Source organism: Protopterus annectens, chromosome 7.part1 (genome assembly GCF_019279795.1).
Source record: "Protopterus annectens isolate FY-2018-M chromosome 7.part1, PAN1.0, whole genome shotgun sequence".
Taxonomy (NCBI): domain Eukaryota; kingdom Metazoa; phylum Chordata; order Ceratodontiformes; family Protopteridae; genus Protopterus; species Protopterus annectens.
In genome coordinates, this window is record NC_056740.1 from 162,864,602 (window position 1) to 162,887,672 (window position 23,071).

The 23,071-nt window shown below is 37.4% G+C and overlaps 1 protein-coding gene across 2 annotated transcripts in view; it reads left to right on the forward strand.

The window, feature by feature from the left end:
* The first annotated feature begins 2,180 nt into the window (after positions 1-2,180).
* Positions 2,181-23,071, forward strand: part of FGD5 (FYVE, RhoGEF and PH domain containing 5) — a 1,722,626-nt gene continuing 1,701,735 nt past the window's right edge. Inside the window, exon 1 of one of the 2 annotated variants that reach the window (XM_044078612.1) lies at positions 2,181-2,873. In XM_044078612.1, coding sequence (XP_043934547.1) covers positions 2,864-2,873 — 10 coding nt within the window. In that variant the 5' untranslated portion in view covers positions 2,181-2,863. The remainder of the gene's footprint in view (positions 2,874-23,071) is intronic. The other variant, XM_044078611.1, reaches the window with a different exon arrangement.

Sequence of the window (23,071 nt, forward strand, 5' to 3'; positions counted from 1 at the left end):
GCTGAAGAAGTACCACCAATTTTATATTGGCTTATTAAAGGAAAGACGCCAAAAGGTGTGCTTAAAGTGGGAAATGTTTTCAATTATTGTTTTTTAAACCATTTCAAATGTGTGATGCAGTAGCAGAGATCTCCTGGGAAGGTAAAATTCAAGTTGGTGCAAGAAGGAGAAAATGAGTGGATTGCATGCATCTTCTTTAGATCTCCTCCTATGCAGCTCATTCATGGCATAGTTTTCACAATATCGTGTTTGCATTCCTCAAGATTACAGCCCCTTCTGGGGCATTGACTAATCTGGGGAATTCTCCACCCCATCTTTAAACTCCTTGTCTGGGAAAGAGAAGTAGTGCTTATGGCAGGCTTGGGTGCTGGTGTACTTCGTTATATTTCAACACTGAAAGTATCTATTTCTTAATAAACATAGTAAAGAAATGTTGAGAGATTGCAGTTATATAAAATGTAAAAGATGATGCCTTCTTCTGCAGGGTTATAACAGTTTATCTTTATGGACCAATTTTACAAACTTCAGCAAGGGAGCCTCCTATACAAAACATGCATTTAAAGCAGCATTGTAATGAAGAACAAAGGCATATTTCTCAAATATAATGATTTACACGTACTGCTATGATTTTTACATCATATTTAGCCTTCGTCCTATGCCGCGGTGGTGCAGCGGTTAGCGTTGTCGCCTCACAACAAGAGGTTTTCCTATTCGATTCTCGGCTGGAGTGCCTTCTGTGTGGAGTCTACATGTCCTCCCCGCGGTCGAGCGACGTTAAAGACATGCAGGTAGGTGCGAGCGTGAATAGGCGTGCCTTCGTTGAAGGCTGGGCGTCGGGCTGGCAACTCGGCACCGTAAAAATCCACTGCCAATCATGAGCGGACCGGCGTTCCACGGTGGCTACCCCTAACCGGGAAAAGCCGAAAGACGTACATTTAGCCTTAGTCCTCCCATGTTTACTAATTTTCTTGATAAAGCAAAGTTGCTTAAGGCTGTATAGATTATTAAATAAATGAATTGTCTATCCAAATATTTCTCACCACTAGCAATACATGGTCCTCTATGTGAAAAAAAACAACTTTGTTCCAAAAACGTAGATATTGTACCTCACTTCGGCCATTTGCAGGGATTTTTTAAAGACCAAAGCTATTATTGTTTTCTTAGTGCCCACAGGTCTTAGTTGAAAATAAGGACATCCTACATGCCTGCAAAAATGAATGGTGAAAATGTGCCTATTATGTTCTTAAAATGTGTAAAATAATTAAACTTACTTTTTTTAAAAAAAAGCTAAAATGCATACTTTTTAAAAATCGTTTAAGTAGTAAAGTTTCTAATCTAGGACACGTTTCTGCTCTGTTGGACCGGTTAGATGGCTGTCTACTTCAAACTAATTAATTTCAGACTATGGAAGAGCTACTTACTTCTTGCTAAGTAAACCTAGCTCTCAACCACCATTTCAGAAATGCGAAGCACATCCACTCATAATAGGGAATCAAAAGAGAAAAATTGTAGAACACTTAACTTTATTTTGGAAGCGCACCACGTGGTTAATTTAACTGTTTCTTCACGATTGCAAAACATTCTTTTGGTTAATCAATACGATTCACTATTACTTCCGTAGACTAATTAATTTAAGACTATGGAAGAACAACTTACTTCTTGTCAAGTAAGCCTAGCTCACAACCACCATCTCAGAAATGAGGCGCACATCCACTCGTAATATGGAATAAAGGAGAAAATTTGTGGAACACAACTTTAGCTTGGAAGCTGCTCAACATATAATTTAGTTGTTTCTTCACGATTGCAAAAACATTCTTTTGGTTAATCAATACGATTCACTATTACTTCCATCGCCATTTGTTAATTTTGAGCCTGTCAGTGTCTTAACAGCGTACTCTGCATGAGGATCGTTCCTCAGAATAAGGTACAATTGAAAGTCAAGTATAATATTCAGCGAGTGAGCGCTCTCACACGCGCGCGCACACACACACACACACACACACACACACACACACACTCCTAGTAGACACGCGAATGTTAATGTTGCTGAGACATGATGCACAAAGTTCAGCCAAACTCTTGCATCTGTAACTATAACACACACACACACACACACACACAAGGATGTGATGCTGCAATCAAAGATGCAAGAAAAATGTCATACTGGAGAGGCGATGATACAAATCTCAGACCAGACTTGCTTTGGTAACTGCAGTATCCCTTACTTAAAATTCGTTTTCTGTCTCAGAAGCTTCTTTCTTAGTGGATTTGGATTAGTGTGGAAATAGCAGCAGCCGGTGCTAGCTAAGATTTTTAGGAAGCTATAGAGCGAGCCCACGCACGAGGAGCTGCATCTGGTGCTCAGTGATGAGGAGCTGCATCTGGCGCTCACTGTGGAGTAGCCAGTGTGCTGCGGTTTCTTTAAAAACCCTAATACGCCTGAAAGCCACTGTTTTATTCACTTTGCAATCCCTGGCCGACTAAAGCAGTCCTGCTTCCTCTGCAGGAAAAGAAGGGAAATGCCTTAATCAGGAACTCAGGCTGAGGAAAAAAAAATCTTATTGGGAGGCAGACGTGGGAAAAGCAATCGGCATTTGTAGTGGATTCATGACTTAGGATAAAAGGGTTATAACTTAAAATGGATACAATAGAAGTCTACAGCTGGTGACATTTAATTATACTCAGATGTCCAGACAGGCAAAAAGGCGACTTTGGATAATTTGTATCTTATAATATGGAAGTTCTTCCCAGGATTTTCGTGAGGTGTGTACTTTAAGGTGTGTGTATCGACTGTACTTTTTATGGTGCTGCGCTCCAAGGACTCTTCTGTCCTTTTGTCTGAAACCTGAGAAGTGCTCGGAAAATGAACACAGGTGAGTACCTCCACCCCAGAATAAATGCATACATTTAAGAAAAACACTTAGTATAGTTAAGCAGAAAGTACTGTTCTTTCGGTTGCTGAAGAGTTGATGTACATGAAGTCTGTTAGGCTGGTACAGACGAACGTGTTACTTATTTCTAGTTATTTATATATTCTTTTGTGGAAGGGGGTCTGACCGTCTGTCTTTACATTAGGCATAGATGCCTGAAGATAACTGGATTCTCAGGGTGTTCTCTGCAATGCGTTATACGTACCACTGCCGCTGCAGTGTGCATTGCCTGTTCGGGATAGTGCAACTGATACTGACATTTGTGTGCAGTTAATATACAAAAAGAGATAGTGGGAATTAATTACTGCCATTACTACAGGCTGCTGGGCCAGATAGTTGCAAACTCCCTATCCGTGAGAGCTCCTAGAAGACCCAAATAACTTTGACTTTGATACGTATAAAACTGTCAAGGAAACTAATTTAAAGATCACCTTTCCTGGATACTTAAATAATGGACCTTAATTATGCACTTTGTACTGTTGTATGTTTTTGTTGTCTTATTAAATACATTCTACATCAATATTTTCACATCACTTGTTTATACGTGTGTGTGTGTGTGTGTGTGTGTGTGTGTGTGTGTGTGTGTGTGTGTGTGTATCAGTCCATTAAACTTGCAGTTTCAGTAGTATTGATATGTTCCAATTGGTACATATGGCATACAACTTGTGGCAGCAGGATTATATGGGAAAATGCCAGTGGGTCTTCCGGCGCCGATCCAGGAACACTTAATTTGGAAGTGAATCATGAGACCATGGTACGCTAAAATTGCCCGTCATATATCTCTATATCTCTCACCATGAATTCTACAAAGCCAAACGAAATGGGTGAGGGACAAAGGATCAAAGTCATGGACAGATTTAAGATATTGCTCTTATAAACTCAGAAAGTCGCTAAAATAACATTTGGCATTTAGCATTCATTTTCCACGAAGTCTGAAACACAAAAGTCCGTCGTTATTTGGTGCCCTCAATCTTCGATGCTTTGCCAGAAAACTCCAGATTTTATGAGCAACAGACCATAGTCATGAGACAAAAATCTGAACATTCTGCGTGCCCTCAATCTTCGATGATTTGCCAGAAAACTCCAGATTTTCTGAGCAACAGATCATAGTCATGAGACAAAAATTTGAACATTCTGTGAAATTCTGGACAGTGAAAATTTACTATGGCGCCAGTACTTGGACTGTGTAGTTTCATACTTTCAGGTTTGGTTAAAAAGTGTGTGTGTGTGTGTGTGTGTGTGTGTGTGTGTGTGTGTCCCTGTGAGGCTTATGTGCGGTCCCCTTACTTCTTACTCAACTGACCAGTTAATAACAAAAACAGAAAAACAGAGACAGTCCAAGCAAGAGGCCAAGTGACTGAAATGGAATTTCAAATAAGAAAGGGACATATGACAAGAAGATAAAAGTAGATCCCAGTTAAGCACTGCTGAGAGGGAATTAGAAAACATAAAGGAAATTAGAGCTAGCAGACACTCTTGAAGCATTTGAAATTAAATGACATTTTGTTTGCTAAGTGGGTACAGGAGCATATGCATTTGCTTGTGTAGTTATTTATTTATTTGTTTGTTTGTTTGTTTTTATGAGATCCACCCACCTATGGTGCCTCCTACGTCAGACTTTTTGACTTCCTCATCTATTGTCTAGAGCCTTTTCCAAGAGTCCCTCTTAACCTTGTACTTCAACATATGCATGCCTATTCCTGCCTGTGACAAGATCTGTGTTGTTCTCATCATGCACCAGCCACGCATGCAATTTTTCTATAACAGAGGGAACATGGAGTGTTTCAACTTAATATATTTCTACAGCTGAGGCTTTTGTTCATAGGTTCTTTCAGAAACCAACAGATTCTTCTCCAAGGAAAAAGAGAGCATGAGTCAAAGTCTTCCTCAGATTTCCTTCCCCTTCCTACCTAGGCCTAACATTGGTCTAGGGTAATTCCAAAACCCAGTGTAGTGATGGAGTAATCAGATACCTTGTCTCTGCACCACATTGGCCCATATCCAGCAGTTTTGTTACTTGCTGTTTGCTTCATACAGCTGATAAGAATTACTATGCTGTATTCCTTAACAGATTGTGTTTTAAGAGGATCTATATATTTAGTGCCATTTCATTTTATTATCTGGTTGCTTAGAAAACCCTGTAACTGTCAGGAAATGGAATCAATTAAGCAAATGTATTCTGTTTTACCAAATCATTCTGAAGTTTCACCCATTTATATTTTTATTTATTGATATGTTTATTTGTTTACTTTTACCTTACAGCTAATAGTCATATCAGCACAACTTGGAAAGCAGTTATTAGTATCCACAGCACTAACTTGATATTTACAGGTCCACATCATCTTCTTTCGGCTGTTCACGTTAGGGGTCGCCACAGCGGATCATCTGTTTCCATTTCTTCCTGTCCTCTGCATCATGCTCTTTCACATCAACCGCCTGCATGTCCTCTCTCACCACATCCATAAACCTTATCTTAGGCCTTTCTCTTTTCCTCTTATCTGGCAGCTCCATCCTTAGCATCCTTTTCCCAATATACCCAGCATCCCTCCTCAGCACATGTCTAAACCAACGCAATCTCGCCTTTCTTGCTTTGTCTCCAAACTGTCCAACCTGAGCTGACCCTCTAATATACTGATTCCTAATCCTGTCCATCCTAGTCACACCCTGTGCAAATCTTAACATCTTTAACTCTGCCACATCCAGCTCTGACTCCTGCCTTTTCGTCAATGCTACCGTCTCCAACCCATATAACATAGCTGGTCTCACTACCCTCTTGTAGACCTTCCCTTTCACTCTTATTGGTACCCGTCTGTCACAAATCACTCCTGACACTCTTCTCTACCCACTCCACCCTACCTGTACTCTTTTCTTTACCTCTCTCCCACACTCACCATTACTCTGAACTCTTGATCCCAAGTACTTAAACTCATTCACCTTTACCAACTCTACTCCCTGCATCCTCACCATTCCTCTACCCTCCCTCTCATTTACACACATATATTCTGTTTTAGCCCTGCTGACCTTCATTCCTCTCCTCTCTAAAGCATATCTCCACCTCTCCAGGGTCTCCTCAACCTGATCCCTACTCTCACTACATATCACAATGTCATCTGCAAACATCATAGTCCACGGGGCCTCCTGTCTAATCTCATCTGTCAGCCTGTCCATCACCACTGCAAATAAGAAAGGGCTGAGAGCTGATCCTTGATGTAATCCCACCTCCACCTTAAACGTATCTGCCACTCCCACCGCAGTTCTCACCAATGTCACACTACCCTTGTACATATCCTGTACCACTCTTACATACTTTTCTGCCACTCCCGACTTCCTCATACAATACCACAACTCCTCTCTAGGCACCCTGTCATATGCTTTCTCTAAGTCCACAAAGACACAATGCAACTCCTTCTGACCTTCACTGTATTTTTCCAACAACACTCTCAGAGCAAACATTGCATCTGTAGTGCTCTTTCCTGGCATGAAACCATACTGCTGATCACTAATCATCACCTCCCTTCTTAACCTAGCTTCCACTACTCTTTCCCATAACTTCATTTCATAATCTATAGATTCTTTGTTGGCTCTATCAAATAATTTGTATGCCCTCTGTCACCAAGTACTGAGGATAGTGATCAGATGGAGCAGAACAGCTTAGTACTTTTTTTCCATTCACCTCAAGGATGTAGTTAGTGACATCTCTGTAGGTGCATGCAGTTTGCAGTTGTGTAGTAATTAGTACAATTTGTGTTCTCTGTCTGTCAAATTTAATGAGGTGCTTCATTTGCCAAGCAACCATGGTGGAGAGCACACACTTACCCAGCCCTACCCCCCCTTCAGCTGCTAGTATCACTTGCTTATTCAGAACCTACAAACATATTACCATCATCATAAAGTGGTAACCTTTCCACGCATTCATAATCCAGCATGAAAAAGTAAACAATTTGTCTTCACCAGCGATTATGTCGCCTAGAATACTTATTTTTTCTAAGAAAACTATTGTTTGCAATTCTTTATGTTAAGTCTTATAATTAGCTGTTTAATTTATATGTGTTCTGATATTTTAGATGTTTTATTTCTTCTATACATATGTGTATACACACACATATATATGTATATACATACATGTAAATAAAACATGTATATACACACATGCATTATGTATTTGTTTATATGTATGTGTGTGTGTGTATATGTAAATACATACATACACACACACATGCATGTATATATATATATATATATATATATATATATATATATATATATATATATATATATATATATATATATATATATACATATTTTTTTTAGACAGAGAAACAGAAAGATATATAAATGCATACATTTTGCATATTTAAAGAGGTAATTTTCTGAGACATTGAATAATAGAGCCTATTAAACATTTGTGATAGTTGATATTCTTTTGTGTTAGAGATGTGATGTACTAGGAAAAAAATGATTGTATTTCTTTCCTTTGCTACTCACCTCAACTCAACCTTGAATCCTTTTGTCTCAGATGACCTCAGGGTGTCACTTAACAAAGTTTGCCTTAGGAGTCAGACATCACTGTAATTCCATTGCCGCTTCCTTTGCACTCTACTCGTGTTTTCATGAACAGCAATGTCACTTCAAGGAAACCCTTCCTTTGGCAAGGAAAGATTTTAGTTCCCTCCTTTCAAACAGCCCCATGCAAACTAGGATGATTTATACGGCTTCTTGTAATATTTTGGTCTTGTGGCTCTCTGGAACTACTCCTTGTCAGAACAATTAGAGCTCAAACCAAAGTTTATGAAATTCAGCCATGGTTCATGAGAGTAAGGTATGTGCTTGCCAATAATTTTTCTTTTGTTCATTTGTTTAGCAACATTAAACACAGAATTTTAAATGCTTGTCTTTATGGGGAATCCATAGACACTGTCATGTTAAGTGATTTTTTTTTCATTTTGATACATATATAAGAGGAGAGTGAGAGAATACAGATCTGTACTATAGAATATTGCTCATTAGGAGTGCACAGCATTAACTTTCTGTGCTGTATTCTGCAAGATAAATTAGAGCTGTACTCACAGCATCTCAGCACAGCCATGCATGCGCCCCCTTGGGTATTCATTACATCAAAGGCAGTGTCTCTAGTGCCTGAGATGCCAGTAGCATATGATGACTTTCAAGGCTGAACCCACCTTAATTTAATACAGTACTTTCTAAGAAACTAATATGCTGTAGTTACTGAACTGGTATAGTATTTCCACGTAAAACTGTGGACATACTATGCATTTCCAGATCTCTTTTTTCAGCAGTTATTCCTTGTTTGTTACCAGTTCCACTTAGTTTCTGATACTAATTTGTGTATTTGTGTATTCATTTATGTACACATTTGCAGTTGTGCATCAGAATTTCTGATGCTACCCTATTCTTATTTAATTTACATTTGATGCTTTTCTTGTAGCTGTGCAAAGAATTGTTATCATTTTTTTCAGCTTGCCATAACATCTTCGTTACAACACAGATTAAGCAGCTTAGTGACAAGAAGTAATGACATTCATGACCAGTCCTGTATATCTAATAAACTGCGGTTTCACGTCAGTGATTGTCATACACACACACACACACACACACACACACACACACACACACACACACACACAAACACGCGTTTGCACATCTGCATGTACAGGAATCACTCAGACTTGCACATTTATTCACAAAAATACACATACACATACTCCTAACACAATTACCTATGCTTTCATGCATGCATGTCGAAATCAGAATTGCTATGTTGTCATTATGTACATTTTTGAATTATCTTACAGTATTTATTTAAAAATATCCCCACAAATGCTCTTCTAATGATGCACACATCTCTCTGTTGAAAAATAACTTTTTCATATTACCCGTAAATTGTCATCACAGTATACAGAAACAATGAGCCTTGTTTCAGCACATTTTTTCATGTGAAAAATGCTTTTTTTCCCTCTTTGCTAATTCCCTTGAGGTATACATATTCCTGTCATGTCTCCTGTTTCTTTTTCTCTAGAAATCACACTCTTTCTTTCTGTACAGATGCAATCTATGCATTTAGTTGGTATCCTACCATGGATAGCCTAATCTCTGTGTATGTCGTTTTGACTTTCTGTGTAAACTACTAAAGCTGAAGTCTCACCAACTGCATTTACAATAACTAAATGACTTCCTGTGGCTTATTGCCACACCTTGGCTTGCTGACTCTCTCATGTAGTTGGACCATCATTTGGTCACCCAGATTATCTACAAGCCAGCCAAATCTAACTGGACAACAGAAGTCCAGGAAGCAAAATTCCTAAAGTGGACCTTTCAGAATGGCTACCGGCAAACTCTGTTGCAAGATCATGGTTGTGTGAGACGTATTTTACCCTTACCATGTGGTTCATACTTCTGAACTGTACAGATTTTTTGCAGAATGTCCAGATTTATGACTCATATTTTGGTCTGTTTTCATAAATTTGTGGTTTTCTGGAAAATTAGTAGCAAGTCATTAAAGATTAAAGTTTGAAAATAATGACATACACTTGAGTTTCAGACTTCACACCCTTCAAAAAATTCATGCTAATGTAAAACCTGTTATTCTATCAACTTTCTAAGATTGTAAGATCAATATTTAAATATTGTCTCTATTTTTGGGCTTTTGTACCACTTTTGTTTATGGCTTTGTCTGTATTTCTTGCTCTAAGACGTTGAGAAGTATAATGTGAATTCTTTTTTCCTTGAAATTCTGTGATTGTGGGTTGTTTTATATATATATATATATATATATATATATATATATATGTATATATCTATATATATATATATGTATAGGTAATGATGTATGAGAGCAAAGCCTCCCACATTGAGTGTGCAGAATGTTTTTTTGTGATTTTACTTGCAGTTTTGCTAGGCACATTTCTCAATGCATTTGATTTTGTACACTTTGTAGGAGATCTCTTCCGATAACTCATTTTGGATTTCTGCTTGTTGGTTAGATGTTGTAAACTGTCCATGTATTTATCCTTGCCCCATTGTTGGGGTTAGCTGAAAAGGGTCTACAAAATATTATTTTACTTACTTGGTTAACTATTTAAAAATATATATGTGTCTGTATATACTGCAGTTGTCTGCACCTATGGTTGCTCTTGTACTGAGCAGGATTTATTTTAGTTTAATTTAGGTTAGGTTGTTTATCAGGGACACTGATCAATATAGCCCAGTTGCAGATTTCACAAATTCACAAACACAGAATAATCACAGAAGGTAGATAATCCCATTGACAGTTGATACAATACTGTAAATAGTATTAGCAGAAAGAAAATAAAATGTGAATTCATTTTAGTAATAATATGAAAAGGAAGCAGCAGCTGAGAACAGAGGAGCAAAGTAGACATTATGCAGGTGAGGAGGGAGTTAGGTTATGTGTCCAGAGGAAAAGCACTTGCAGTCAGATTTATGATGAAGGTTATCTTTTGATTTGAGCTCTGAAAGTGAGGGAAAGGGAGCGTTCTTTTAGGTGGGGTGGGGGGATCAATTGCCAGAGTTTGGGTGCAAGAATGGAGAAGAAATGGTCAGTACAGTTCAATATAGTTTGGGGTATCTGGAGCGAGGGAGTTAATTGGGAGAGGCTGTGGTGGTTGTAGGGGGTGGTGTTATTATGGAGTTATCTGCAAGAGGTGGAGACACCTGGTTGAAGTAGTTTGAAAACAAGATACCCTAGGAGTAGCTGAACTTTGTAGTTGACTGGTAGCCATTTGGCCTTGGAGAGGGTGATGCAGTGGTGTTCCTGCAGTGGTGTTCCTGAGGAGAGTAATTGGAAATTAATCAGCAGATTTTGTTTTCAATGGACTGTAGAGTGGATTATTTTTTTCGAGGCTGTAGCTATGATGGAGAGCCCGTATTCAAGTTAAACAAGGAGAACTCCTTTGCTTTTGCAGCTGTAGCTTGTCTGGAGAGAAAGGGAGATATTTTCCAGGACTGGAATAAAAGAGAACTGGTCTTCCTCGTGGTGCTTTCAGTGTGGCTTTGGAAGTTAAGTTAAATATTGCCAAGTCAAGATGTGCCATGCTGATAGACTCCTACCCAAAAAGACTGAATGCAGTAATTAAATCAAAAGGTGCTTCAACAAAGTATTAGTTTAAGGGTGTGCACACTTATGCAACCAGCTTATTGTACATTTTTTATTTTTTATACTTTTACTTTTTCCCCCTAACAAATTTGTTTGTTTTTCAATTGCGTTGTACAGGTTATAGGTCACATTAAAGGTGGGAAATTCACTGTGTGTGTGTGTGTGTGTGTGTGTGTGTGTGTGTGTGTGTGTGTGTGTGTGTGTATATATATATATATATATATATATATATATATATATATATATATCTGTGTGTGTGCGTTTGTGCATGTTTTTACATATGTATATATATATATATATATATATATATATATATATATATATATATATACATATATATATATATATATATATATATACATATATATATATATATATATATGGGTCTATATGACTTGGTCGACAGTTCATATGATCGACTGTTTATTTGGTCGACAGTTCATTTGATCGACAAGCATTTTAGGTGGGGGGCTTTGCCCCCACACTAATGTGGGGGCTGTGCCCCACACCCTAACTATACATATCAACTCCAGGGTCACACAACATTGGGGAAGGGGCAAATGCTTGTCGATCAAATGAACTGTCGACCAAATAAACAGTTGATCATATGAACTGTCGACCAAGTCATATAGACCCATATATATATATATATATATATATATATATATATATATACAATGCGCAGCATATGCTATATCTGTATAATACAAATGTAGATAATAGATATAATAGACACACACATACACACACACACACACACACACACACACACACACAGTGATATCAGTTTCTCGACTTAGATGGGATCCTTCTGTCAAACAAAATATGCCTGGAGGCTGTGATTGTGTTAACTATGACCCTCCCCTTTCCAGACATGTTTTCAAGCTAGTATGCTTTTGTTATCTATTTATTTGTTTGTTCATTTATTTATTTATTTATTGTATCCCTTGATGACTGCTACACACATTTAACATAGTTGTTAACTTTTAACTACCCTGGATTTTAACACTATGATGAACAAAGCACAGTGAGCACACCACTGTTGTGTGAATTTTCAGTGCCTGGCTCAGTATCAGATTAGGAAGCAGGCAGCCTGTAAAAAGAGTTGCTTTTATAGCAGGTCTGGGCTCAAGGGAGTAGTAGAAAAGAAAGACAAGTAAGACACTCATAATTTCTGACTGAACTATTTCCAATAGATCTTAGAAATATAAGAGAACTTTGCATCTTTGTTTTGGATAACAAAGAATTGGTGTGTCTCATACTGAAGTGAACATCTGCCTTTCTCCATTGGCTCTTAGCAGCCCACTGACAGTTGTTGTTGTTGTTGTTTGTCTTTCGGCTTTTCCCGGTTAGGGGTCGCCACAGCGGAACTCTGGTCCTCTAATGACTGGCAGTAGATTTTCACGAACGCTGAGGTGCCAGCTCGATGTCCAACCTTCAATGAAGGCACGCCCATTTACGCATGTCTTTTGAATGCCACCCAACCGCGGGGAGGACATGCAGACTCCACACAGAAGGCACTCCCCACACTCCAGCCGAGAATTGAACGGGAGAACCTCTTGCTGTGAGGCAACAATGTTATCGCTGCACCACCGCGGCAGGCAGTTGTTACCCACATCAAAACTTAGACTAACTCTCCTCACTGGTCAATAGCCCTCCCAAGCATCAGACTATGGGTGCTGTACCCTACTTCCAGCTTCATGAGACACCTGAAAGGGCATTCAGAGTGCAAATCATGAGCTCCTTACAGCGCCTTCGAAATCTCCCTGTGGCTTAAGACACCTACAAGGAGATTTCAAGTGTGTCAACTGTATAAAGATATGCAAATAACCAGAGAACGAACTGGCTTACCTTTCCTTTCTGGACATCTACCCCCTCTACCAAATCATGAGCATCTTACTACACTTCAGTGAGCTTCCTATGGATGAGATACTCAGAAGGATATTAAAAGAGCCCAGGTTTCTTCAAATCAATGAAATAGTCACAACAACACCGAGGCTAACTATCCTTTTTGGATCTGTGCCCCCCAGCACCAAACCAAAAATTCCTCACTGTACATCAGTCAGCTTCCTGAGACATGAGACACCTGGAAGGGCATTAAATATTCCCCAGCCTCCTTAAAATAGCAGATATCCACAAAAAAAAAAAAAAAACAGAGCAAACTAAGGACTTTGAAATTATTATACCAAACTAGTAAGGATATTCCACTTTGCTTGGCGAAGACTCTGTAACCAAAACTTCATACTCTGTGCAACATAAAACTACTTGCATCATTGTTTTGCTGAACAGATTCACTTTTAGCTTATCACTGGGGCTCCAAGCACAGAAAGTTCACCACCAACTGCCCACTCTTTGCTAGGTTGGTAACAAGCCAGTAGCCCCCTCCCCAGTCTGTTCATCTGTCCCATACTGCTTGCAGCCTCAACATTGTTTAAGTATGTGTGCATGCTGTAGTAGCCACTAATTTTCTACTAATCTGGATTATATTAAGTAATAAGCAAACAGGGTATTAAAATGCCAGTCTCTCTACATTCCTGATTTTTATTTATTTATTTATGAATGTATTTATTAATTAATTAATTTATTTATTTCCGGTAAGAAATGTACTGTTCAAACCAGTGCTTCAATCTGTTCACTTCATTGTTTTATAATTTTAATGTTGTATAATTGAACAGGTTATAAAATCTGCTACAGATTTATAAATTAGATTTATAAATTACATTGTGTCTACTCCTGTGCAGAGTCTAAAAATGGTCCTGGAGATCAGTGTTCTACCCCTGTTCTCAAATTAAAATCAATAAATCAGCAAGCAGAACTCTGTCTGGTGAAATGTGTTCTTTTCCACCTTGAATTGTGACTTTGTCATACTTTGAATAACATTGTATGTGCAACAACAAAAACTTAAAAATGCTTTACTCCTAGCAGCAATGAAACTTAAGTGAATCAGCAACTTAGCAAAAAAAAAAGGGTTGCACGCTTACATAAACTGTTAGGAACTGAAATCCTGTTACTCTGACCACAACTACTACTTTGTGTCCTACAGGTCTGAGTTTGATTGTTCATAGCGGCGCAATGTTCATTACTTGAAAAGAAGGATACAGCTGAGAAATAATGACATCATCTTATATGAACTCTTACCTAAATGTGTTGAGAGCATGAGGAAGTTTTGATATTTGTCAAGATGAAAGCGCTTATTTATTAAATTGAAGGTACCTTGCTCCTTGCCTTGGTGTTATTTTCGTTTTTAAAGCATCAGGATGCTATTTTAGAATAAGCAGTTCACAACCAGCTAAAGTACAATTGGTGTGCTTTTATGTAAGGAATGGCAAAGCGATATGCTACTGATTTATGTTAGCAGATGGAAGCTCTTCTCCTTGCCTTCAGATTCGGCCTAAGGAAGAACTCAGCGATAAAGAAACACACACACACACATACACACACACACACACACACACACACACACACGCACACACACACACACACAGTATATATATATATATATATATATATATATATATATATATATATATATATATATATATGTGCATGTGCTAAGAGAGATAGACAAACATATAGACAGATAGATGGTTATGATTATAATAGGCAATACTCACAGAGGCAGCTGGTGGAAGGCCAGCATACTAGAGAAGGAAAAACTCACATGGCAGATAATTTAATAGAAATTACTGTAGTACAATACTTCATCAAAGTCTAATTCCTTACCTTCTTGAGCATGCTTCTTTTGAACTATTGAACTATAGCTTCTGGTCATCTGTTACATAATGGACTGTAGTAGTGAGGATTGGCACTGGCTGTGCATAGAGAATGTGCCTTGGATATTCAAAGCATGCAATGAAAATTGGGATCTGGAGACCTAATTTTTCAGTAGCCATTCTCACTTAAGGTGTTTGCACTAACATATCCATTTTTTCACAGGCAGTTAACTTTGCCTATGCACCTGCTGACTCTCCCTGAGTCAATACCACAGGTTTGATTCTTGCACTGTAGTATCCACCCACTCACAACCCCTTTTTCACATTCTTGCACATGTGGTAAGGGAGTCACATCAGCGGTGACAATCATCTAGAGCCAGTAAACACATTGCCAGCTGGCTACCCCTGCCGCAACTGCTATGGAAAGAAGCTGTAAGGGTAATTAGCTATCAGTCAGTGAAGGTTTGGTCAGAGATCCACGAAATGCACTACATTGTGGTAGGAATGCTTAGAAGTCCAAAGATAAAGTGGATATCCTTCTACAACAAACAATGCTTTTAGTGTCCAAGTGCATGCTTTATGTACAAACACACATTAGTTCACAACGGCACCTTGTCCCATAGCAGTGCAATGGAGAAAGTTACAAAATGCTTTTTATGACTGTAGTTGCAACCAGCAGTTGATTTACCCCATTGATCCTGCAAAAAGATTAAGTTTTAGGTCAGTCATTTCCCTGAGATCATCAGCTTTCATAAAACAGGAACAAGTTTGCACAGTGTCTTGCACTTGTGTAATTTAATTCAAAGTATGGTAGATAGTATTGTTTCAACTGAGAATTGCTGTCTTCCTTAATAACAGCATTGCTCTTTTGGCCAAGTCTATTAAAAATTCTGCCACGTGTTGACATACAAGTTTTAAACCCACTTTTACCTTGCATTTTTTAAGGATTTCAGTAAGTGTCACTGAAAGTTTATGTTGCTACTTTTTGTTTATCTCATAAGGCATAATAATAGTGTAAGTTACTATTCAAGCCTTGTGCTTGAATGCATCTGAGCAATACGAACTCATAAGTGTACCAGGCCACGGGGGACGGGCAGCAGTGTACCTGACCATTTCATCAGGAACTATTTGATCTTGCTTCAGAATGTGATAGTATGTGAACCACGAAACAGTATGAATCGTAAGAATTAGAACTTCTGCAGTTAGAACATAAGATATTTCAGGCTTTATTTGTTCAAGTAATGTTTGAGTCATGGTTTTCCTATATGCATGGATGTTACATACACAGAAACATGCATGTGCGTGTGTGTGTGTGTCTGTGTGTGTGTGTGTGTGTGTGTGTGTGTTTGTGTGTGTATATGTATGTATATATATATATATATATATATATATATATATATATATATATATATATATATATATATATATATATATATATATATATATAGAGTCTGTGTTAAATGTTCGAACATCCAAAATGTCGAACATTACATAGTCGAGACCAAATGTTCGACATTTGTATGTTCGAACATAAAAAAAAAGAGAAAGAAAACACAGAAAAAAAACACTTTAACAGAGCAGGTAGGGGGGCAAGCTCCCCTGCACCCCCCAGGTGGGGGGTTGCACCCCCCCACACACCCCCTACTTAAATATATCAACTCAGAGACCGCACTTCAGTACAGAAAAGGGAAATTCTCCCTATCTGTACCATACGGTGACGTTGAAAATCTCTCTTCGAGCACTCATAATTTCAAATGTTTGGTCTCGACCATGTAACGTTCGAAATTTTGAGCGTTCGAAGATTTGACCGGTACCCTATAGATATATATATATATATATATATATATATATATATATATATATATATATGCAGACATACTCGCACAAATGTATATGCGTGGAGTACCATCTTCTTGCCAAATGTAGCTTAGCTGAATTGAAAGAGTGGTGCAGTTCAACTGACTGTTGCTTTCTTTGATGGAGCACGTGGGTGACAACAGTATTACAGGATATCAGTGTTAAGGACATTTTCGCTTACCCTCATTCTTGTGCAGTCTTGGAGCTACATACAGATACAGGAGTTTGGGGAATGAAGAGGCAAGGGGAGAATCTTCCAGTGCTTCTTGATGAAAACCACCTTCCCCTAGTAGCTCTGATTCAAAGGTTGATAAATTCATGACTTACGTTATTGTTATCATTATTATTATCATTATGATGATTTTTACAGAGTGGACTAAAGCGAATTAAGTGAGAAATGAAGTAAAACAAAGTCATTAGACTGCTGAAACAGCCTAGTCAGGAGCTAAGTAGCATGTAAATGTGTGATTTTAGTGCATGTTACAGTGGCATGGTACGTGTGGCAATGGATACACTTGATGAGGAGGGTGGTCTTGATACGATTGCCTTTGTAAAAGGGGTGAAGATGCTGATACTAACAGATACTGCTTTGCTGTGAAAAATGAACAGTAAGTTGCCAATAATTTTGGAATGGACATGATCAGTGCCAGAGATGATATTTTGTATTATGCTCAGAGGCCTTGTTTGTCACTACCACAGAAGAGTAAGGCTTGGAAGAAACAAATCAATAATTCTTAAGTGAAGTTAATGACATTTACTTCCAAACTGTCAGAAATGGAAGCTCAGGAGAGGAGAAAGAATCCATCAGTGATCATAGCCCTAGAAAGTCAGAGTGGTTAGAATTTGCATCCTGTGTGTAGGACAGAATAACATAATGGTCTCATTACCCAGTATTAATTTAAAGAGAAATTACAGGCTACCTTTATCCATGTTATGACTAATAGCTGGACATCCATTCTATACCACACTTGATTTCTCTGTTGTTCCAACCTGTCAAGATACCGTTAAATGTTATAAGATGTGCAGCAAAATGCTTTAACATTTATGCAGTGAATTGTAAAGTAAGAGGGTTGTTGTTTTTAATTGCCATTTTATTTTTTTATGTTTGAAAGTAAAAAAATAAAAAAAAATCAGTCCTTACTTACAGTTAAGTGTGTGGGTGGGGTGGGTCACTCTTAAATATCAGTGTGAGAATTATGTTGCCTAGTAATAATGCTTAGAATACCCTGAGATAGGGAAGAACTTGAGGTTCAAGGGAAAGTAAAATCTATGGGACCTTTTTGAGTCAAAGCTAATGATGATGGAATGATCACATCCTTAACATTGATGCTATTGTAGTCAGATGGTGATTGCTGGAAATATGCAAAATGGGTTTTGGTAATAGTTCTAACACTGATGTCATCAGCTAAAGCAAGGTTTTGAGTTACAGTGTAACTGTGATTGGGAACATACATGTACAGTGGTTTGTATTTAGAGTTCAAAATGTTTAGTTCTGCAAGATGTTGTAAAATATCATCCCTCAAATTACATGTATGTTCCCAATCACAGTTTATGGCAATCTATCTGGCTTGATAGCTATGAATATTATGCGCTAGAGTACATTTTTTGTGATGCAACATTAGGATTTGTTTAAATAATGACTGGTTTGTTGGATTGGAAATTATCTCCTATCTGGTAGGAATATATGATGTCCATCTAAAGTTTTTTTTTTTTGTTATGGGTTTACATTTTGCTATGGGCATCTCATTCATGAGATTAGACAATGTTGCTTTGACAATGTTCATAGCAGGATTAGGAAGTGTGGTTTCTGTGTACCCAAAATATACCAGCATTGAACAAAACCTAATAAAACAAAAAATCAATGCCACAGACCAATATGTTAAAAGCTCAATTTAATACATAAAACAAAAAAGGACAACAGACTAAGTACTTTCATCCAAACTCATCACGACTTCCTCAGAGTCTAAATAAAATTTACATTCTCTCACATATATATCATCCCAATACATCAATTAAACAGTAAATCATCATTGGTAACCAGGCAAGCAGTAAAAGTTTATAACATAAGAACTAGGTCAGCATTAAAAAACTTAATTATTAAAACACGAAAAGCTTAAAAACTTACTTTAAAGCGTAATAGACTTTAGTTTTAAAATTGATTAAATGGAAATATTTTCATTAATACCTGGGAACTGTGTGGCATTTAACCTCATTTGCTACTTTGCTTCTTTAGATTCTAACAACAATTTATAATGCCCCCTCCCCCGAGGATCCGTCTTTCTACGTTTCTTGGATTGGAAATGATCTCCTATCTGGTAGGAATATATGCTGTCCATCTAAAGTTTTTTTTTGATTTTTTTTTTGTTATGGGTTTACATTTTGTTATGGGCATCTCATTCATGAGATTAGACGATGTTGTTTTGACATGCCAAACAAAAACTTTTTATAGGAAGACGTTTTTATGTGCTTATGAAGAGCATTATTTTCATTACCCTTTGCTAAATCATAATAATGCTCGTAAATTGTCTTATGGAGCTGCCGTTCTGTTTTACCCACATAGAAAACCAGGCACCCTGAACACTTGGCAAGATATACCACACATTTACTTAAACAGTTAACAAAGTTTACTACAGAGTGAGTAATATTCTCTAACAATAGGGAACCCCCTTCAAAAATATAGGGGCACTGGGAACAAGTCCCACATTTTTTTGTTCCGTTTACACAATTTTCCACCTGTTTGTTATAAAGAAGTCTCTGTTAAAACCAATTCTTCAAATTCCTACCAGTTTTATGTACAAAAACTGGCTCAACACCCAATAAATTGTATATATGGGGGTGGGTTCTTAAAATGTTCCAGTTCCCTTTAACAGTTTTCTTAATTTCTTCTACTTGAGGGCTATATTGCACTACCAAGGCCCTTTCAATTTTACTTTCAGATTCCATGGTTGTCCTTCTTTCAATGCCCACACCCAGAAGTGGCTTATACTTTATTCCCCATTGGGACTCAACATAGTCCCTAATCGAATTAACAAAATGTGGAGAGTACCCCCTTACGAAAAATATATCCACCACTTTATCTAACTCCCTTTTAAGATCCAAAACATCTGAAGTCATCCTAGCAACTTGAATATACTGACCCTTCAGCAGACTTCTTTTTTGGCTCACAGGATGACTTCTTGAAAATTCTAAATAGGAGTTACTAAAAGTTGACTTCTTATAAATCAAAGATTTAAACCCATTATCACCATGCATAATTAAGGTATCCACATAACTTATTTGATTAAAATCATAACTAAAGGTAAATCTTAAAAAACTAGAAGAATTATTAAGAAGTTCAACAAATGTGTTTAGATCCTGGTCAGGTGCATTCCATAGAATAAAGATATCATCCAAAAATCTCACATACAACCAAATATTACAAAAAATATTTGGAGTTAAATACCTTAGTAATCTCCCAGTCCAATAAATACAGATTTGCATATATAGGCGCACAAGATACCCCCATGGCAGCTCCTTGGGTCGGTTTAAAATATTTGCCTTCAAAGAAAATATAATTGTTATCCAAGACTAATGCCATTAATTCTAAAATCAGATTAATTATATCATTAGAAAAGTGAGTAAAATGTCTTACACTATTATAAAAATGCTCAAACCTTTTTTTTTAGGGATACAAAAAAACAAATACTTTACCGTCAGTCATTAAAAAAAAAAAACCCTTGTTCTCTTCCACAATTCTTGTTTAAGCCTTCCTGAAAAAGTGTGGTTTCTGAAGTTATCTGGAAGGAATGCATATATATTTACATTATATGGAGCTTGCTTGTGAGAAACAGTGGCTCAGTTTTTGTTTGAATAACAAAGATTGTAGTTTAGAGGTACTAAAGTTATTCTCTCTGACGAATTATCTTAGGCCAAGTGAGCTACAGGGCACTTTTCCTTCAGGAGTGTAGCTCCTACTCTAATGAAGATGTTCAGATTTGATTCTGGATGAAAACTAACTGCATGGTTTTATTGACTGAAGAATACGATGGTAATTTATAGATCGAAATGACTAGGAATGTTTTACTTGGCCTCCATAATCATGATGACAAGCTGAGCTATAGATGAAAGTACTCTTCCTTAACAAAGCCTGTTTATATTTGGAGTTTTGATTAATTTTCTAGATTGTCTCTTACTGCAGAGAATGAGATGATGTCCTAGAACTGTTTAGATGCACAATGCTCAGTGATAGTAGGACTGTAGAGCAGGATTCTTATAATATTAGATCATTTGGATTTACCCTCAAGAAATGCATTTAGAAAGAGTGTTGCCTGATATTTAAGCTGTCACAACAGATAGATTTAGGCTGTTATGGGGAAAAAGCACTTTTTTGTAGCTTTATATATATTTGAAACTATTGAATCTGCCTTGTTCATTACTGGAAATGATTAATTAGGATGATAATTAGTTTATGCACAAGATGAGTCTAATTGATTTTTCAAGGCAAGAGGTGGCCTTACAATTAAATGCTCTTGTGAGTAATAGAGATGGCAATATTGTGATAGATTATTCCTTTTACTGCAAAGGTGTTACAAAAAGCTGCTGACAAGTAAGTCACAATTTGTTGATTTGTTTGGTTGGAAGTGACTGGGTCCATTATTTTATGATAACAAGGCAGGCATAGTTTGTCTGTAAGTTAGACCACAACATTAAGCAGGATGATTGATTATTATGGCATATTATCCTCCCATTTTCAGAGAACTTGAGAATGAAAATTTCACTGATTATTTGAAAATGGTATAGATAAGAAAATGACTAATGTTATATATGGAGTATATGTAAATTGAGAGCTTAAGATAATTGTGGACAATGTAATATAATGTAGTCTATAATTAGATAGTTTTATGTTGGATGATTAGATGTGTATGAGACAGAATGTGTGCTATCAGTATCGTTGAGGAGATATATTTGTTTTGCATACATTGCTTGATTAAAGGATAATATTCCACAATGGTGAAGTTGCATATTTGACATTTAGGCATATGATTTAATTGGCTTTAATCAAGCTAAGTTATGGATTAAAGTACTTTTCCTTACCCACGTCTGCTAAGGTGAATACTGCAGCTTTTGAAAACATCTTTCTTTTCCTCACTTCTTTATGTTATTCTAATAAGTGTTAGTCTTATATATAATTTAAAATATGGTGCTTCCATCTGCTGTATATTATCCTATAGGAAACAAAATCCCAAATCAGATGTTTACTCAATGTCTGTCATGAGACAGTGTCCCCAAAAAAGAACTTTGGAATCCAAAATAAGCACTGTCCAACAACTGGTACACATCATCGGTGTTTTGACTGTTTTTGCTTCCTTCATTTGGAGTATGTGAATAAATGATGTTTGGAACAAAACCATTTGTCACGGAACATCTTTAATGGGGAGGGGGGTGTAGATAAGCAGGTATGGGGAAGCTGGTGCTAGGAAGGTTAAGCAAGAAAGGCAGGCCTTACAAGGTGTTTAGGACAAGGAAGGGTTAAGTAGTGGAAGGATGAAGGGAGGAAGTGAGGTATGGAAAAGGGAGGGTCTTAGGGGCTTTTGAGGTGTGGAATTGTCTTTGGGAGGCACATTTTGGCATGATTTTGTTGCCTGCCTGGCCCTCTCTTTTGTTCTTAGAAATTGGTTGACTGGGGACTGGCGCAGGGGTGAAGAAGAAGGACGAGTTTGTCCCCCCTTCTGTTTCCCCTCTGGTGTATAATTTTGGAGGAAGGATGTCTGGGTGGTGGAAGCAAGTGTGTGGATGATGCTTGCATCTGGTGGTTTGGATGGAAATGAGGTTTTGGGAAGGAGGGTGAGCAATTGAACACTGCCTGAAGTGTGAGGATAGGTGAGCGGGTGGAGGACAATGCTTATTCAGCAAGGGTGAGTGGTGTTATACTGCCCTTATGGATGGTCATTTGATGTTTTGCGGATGTGCAATGAAAGAAAGTTATATTTAATAAAGTTTGATGCACTTATTTCTTTATGTTCAAGCAATAAAGGTCGTCAAAGGTCTTTTGGTGTTTTGGTTTCTTTATTAAAGTGGAACGTGACAAATGTAAGTTTTACCTTCACATAAAATATTGAGTTAGGCAAGCATTGATAAGGTCTGCTATGTGACATTCTGTTGTATCTCTACATAGACAGAACTAAAAACCTTTTCTTCTGTCTTATCGATTGTTAAATATCTGGGAATAGTAAAAGTTAAGGTAATCTTTCCAATGCATCATGTTTTCTATTATAGAAAAGTCTGCACCACTTATTGTTATTATCACATTTACTGCCTTAATTATTTGTTTGCTGTCACTTCACTTGTGATATCCATCTATAATTCAGTCTGTATCTTTACAAAATAGATCCACTGTCTTTCCAAATAAAATGCCCTCAAATAGTCAAATTTGCCCCATCTTTGATTATAGTTCAGAA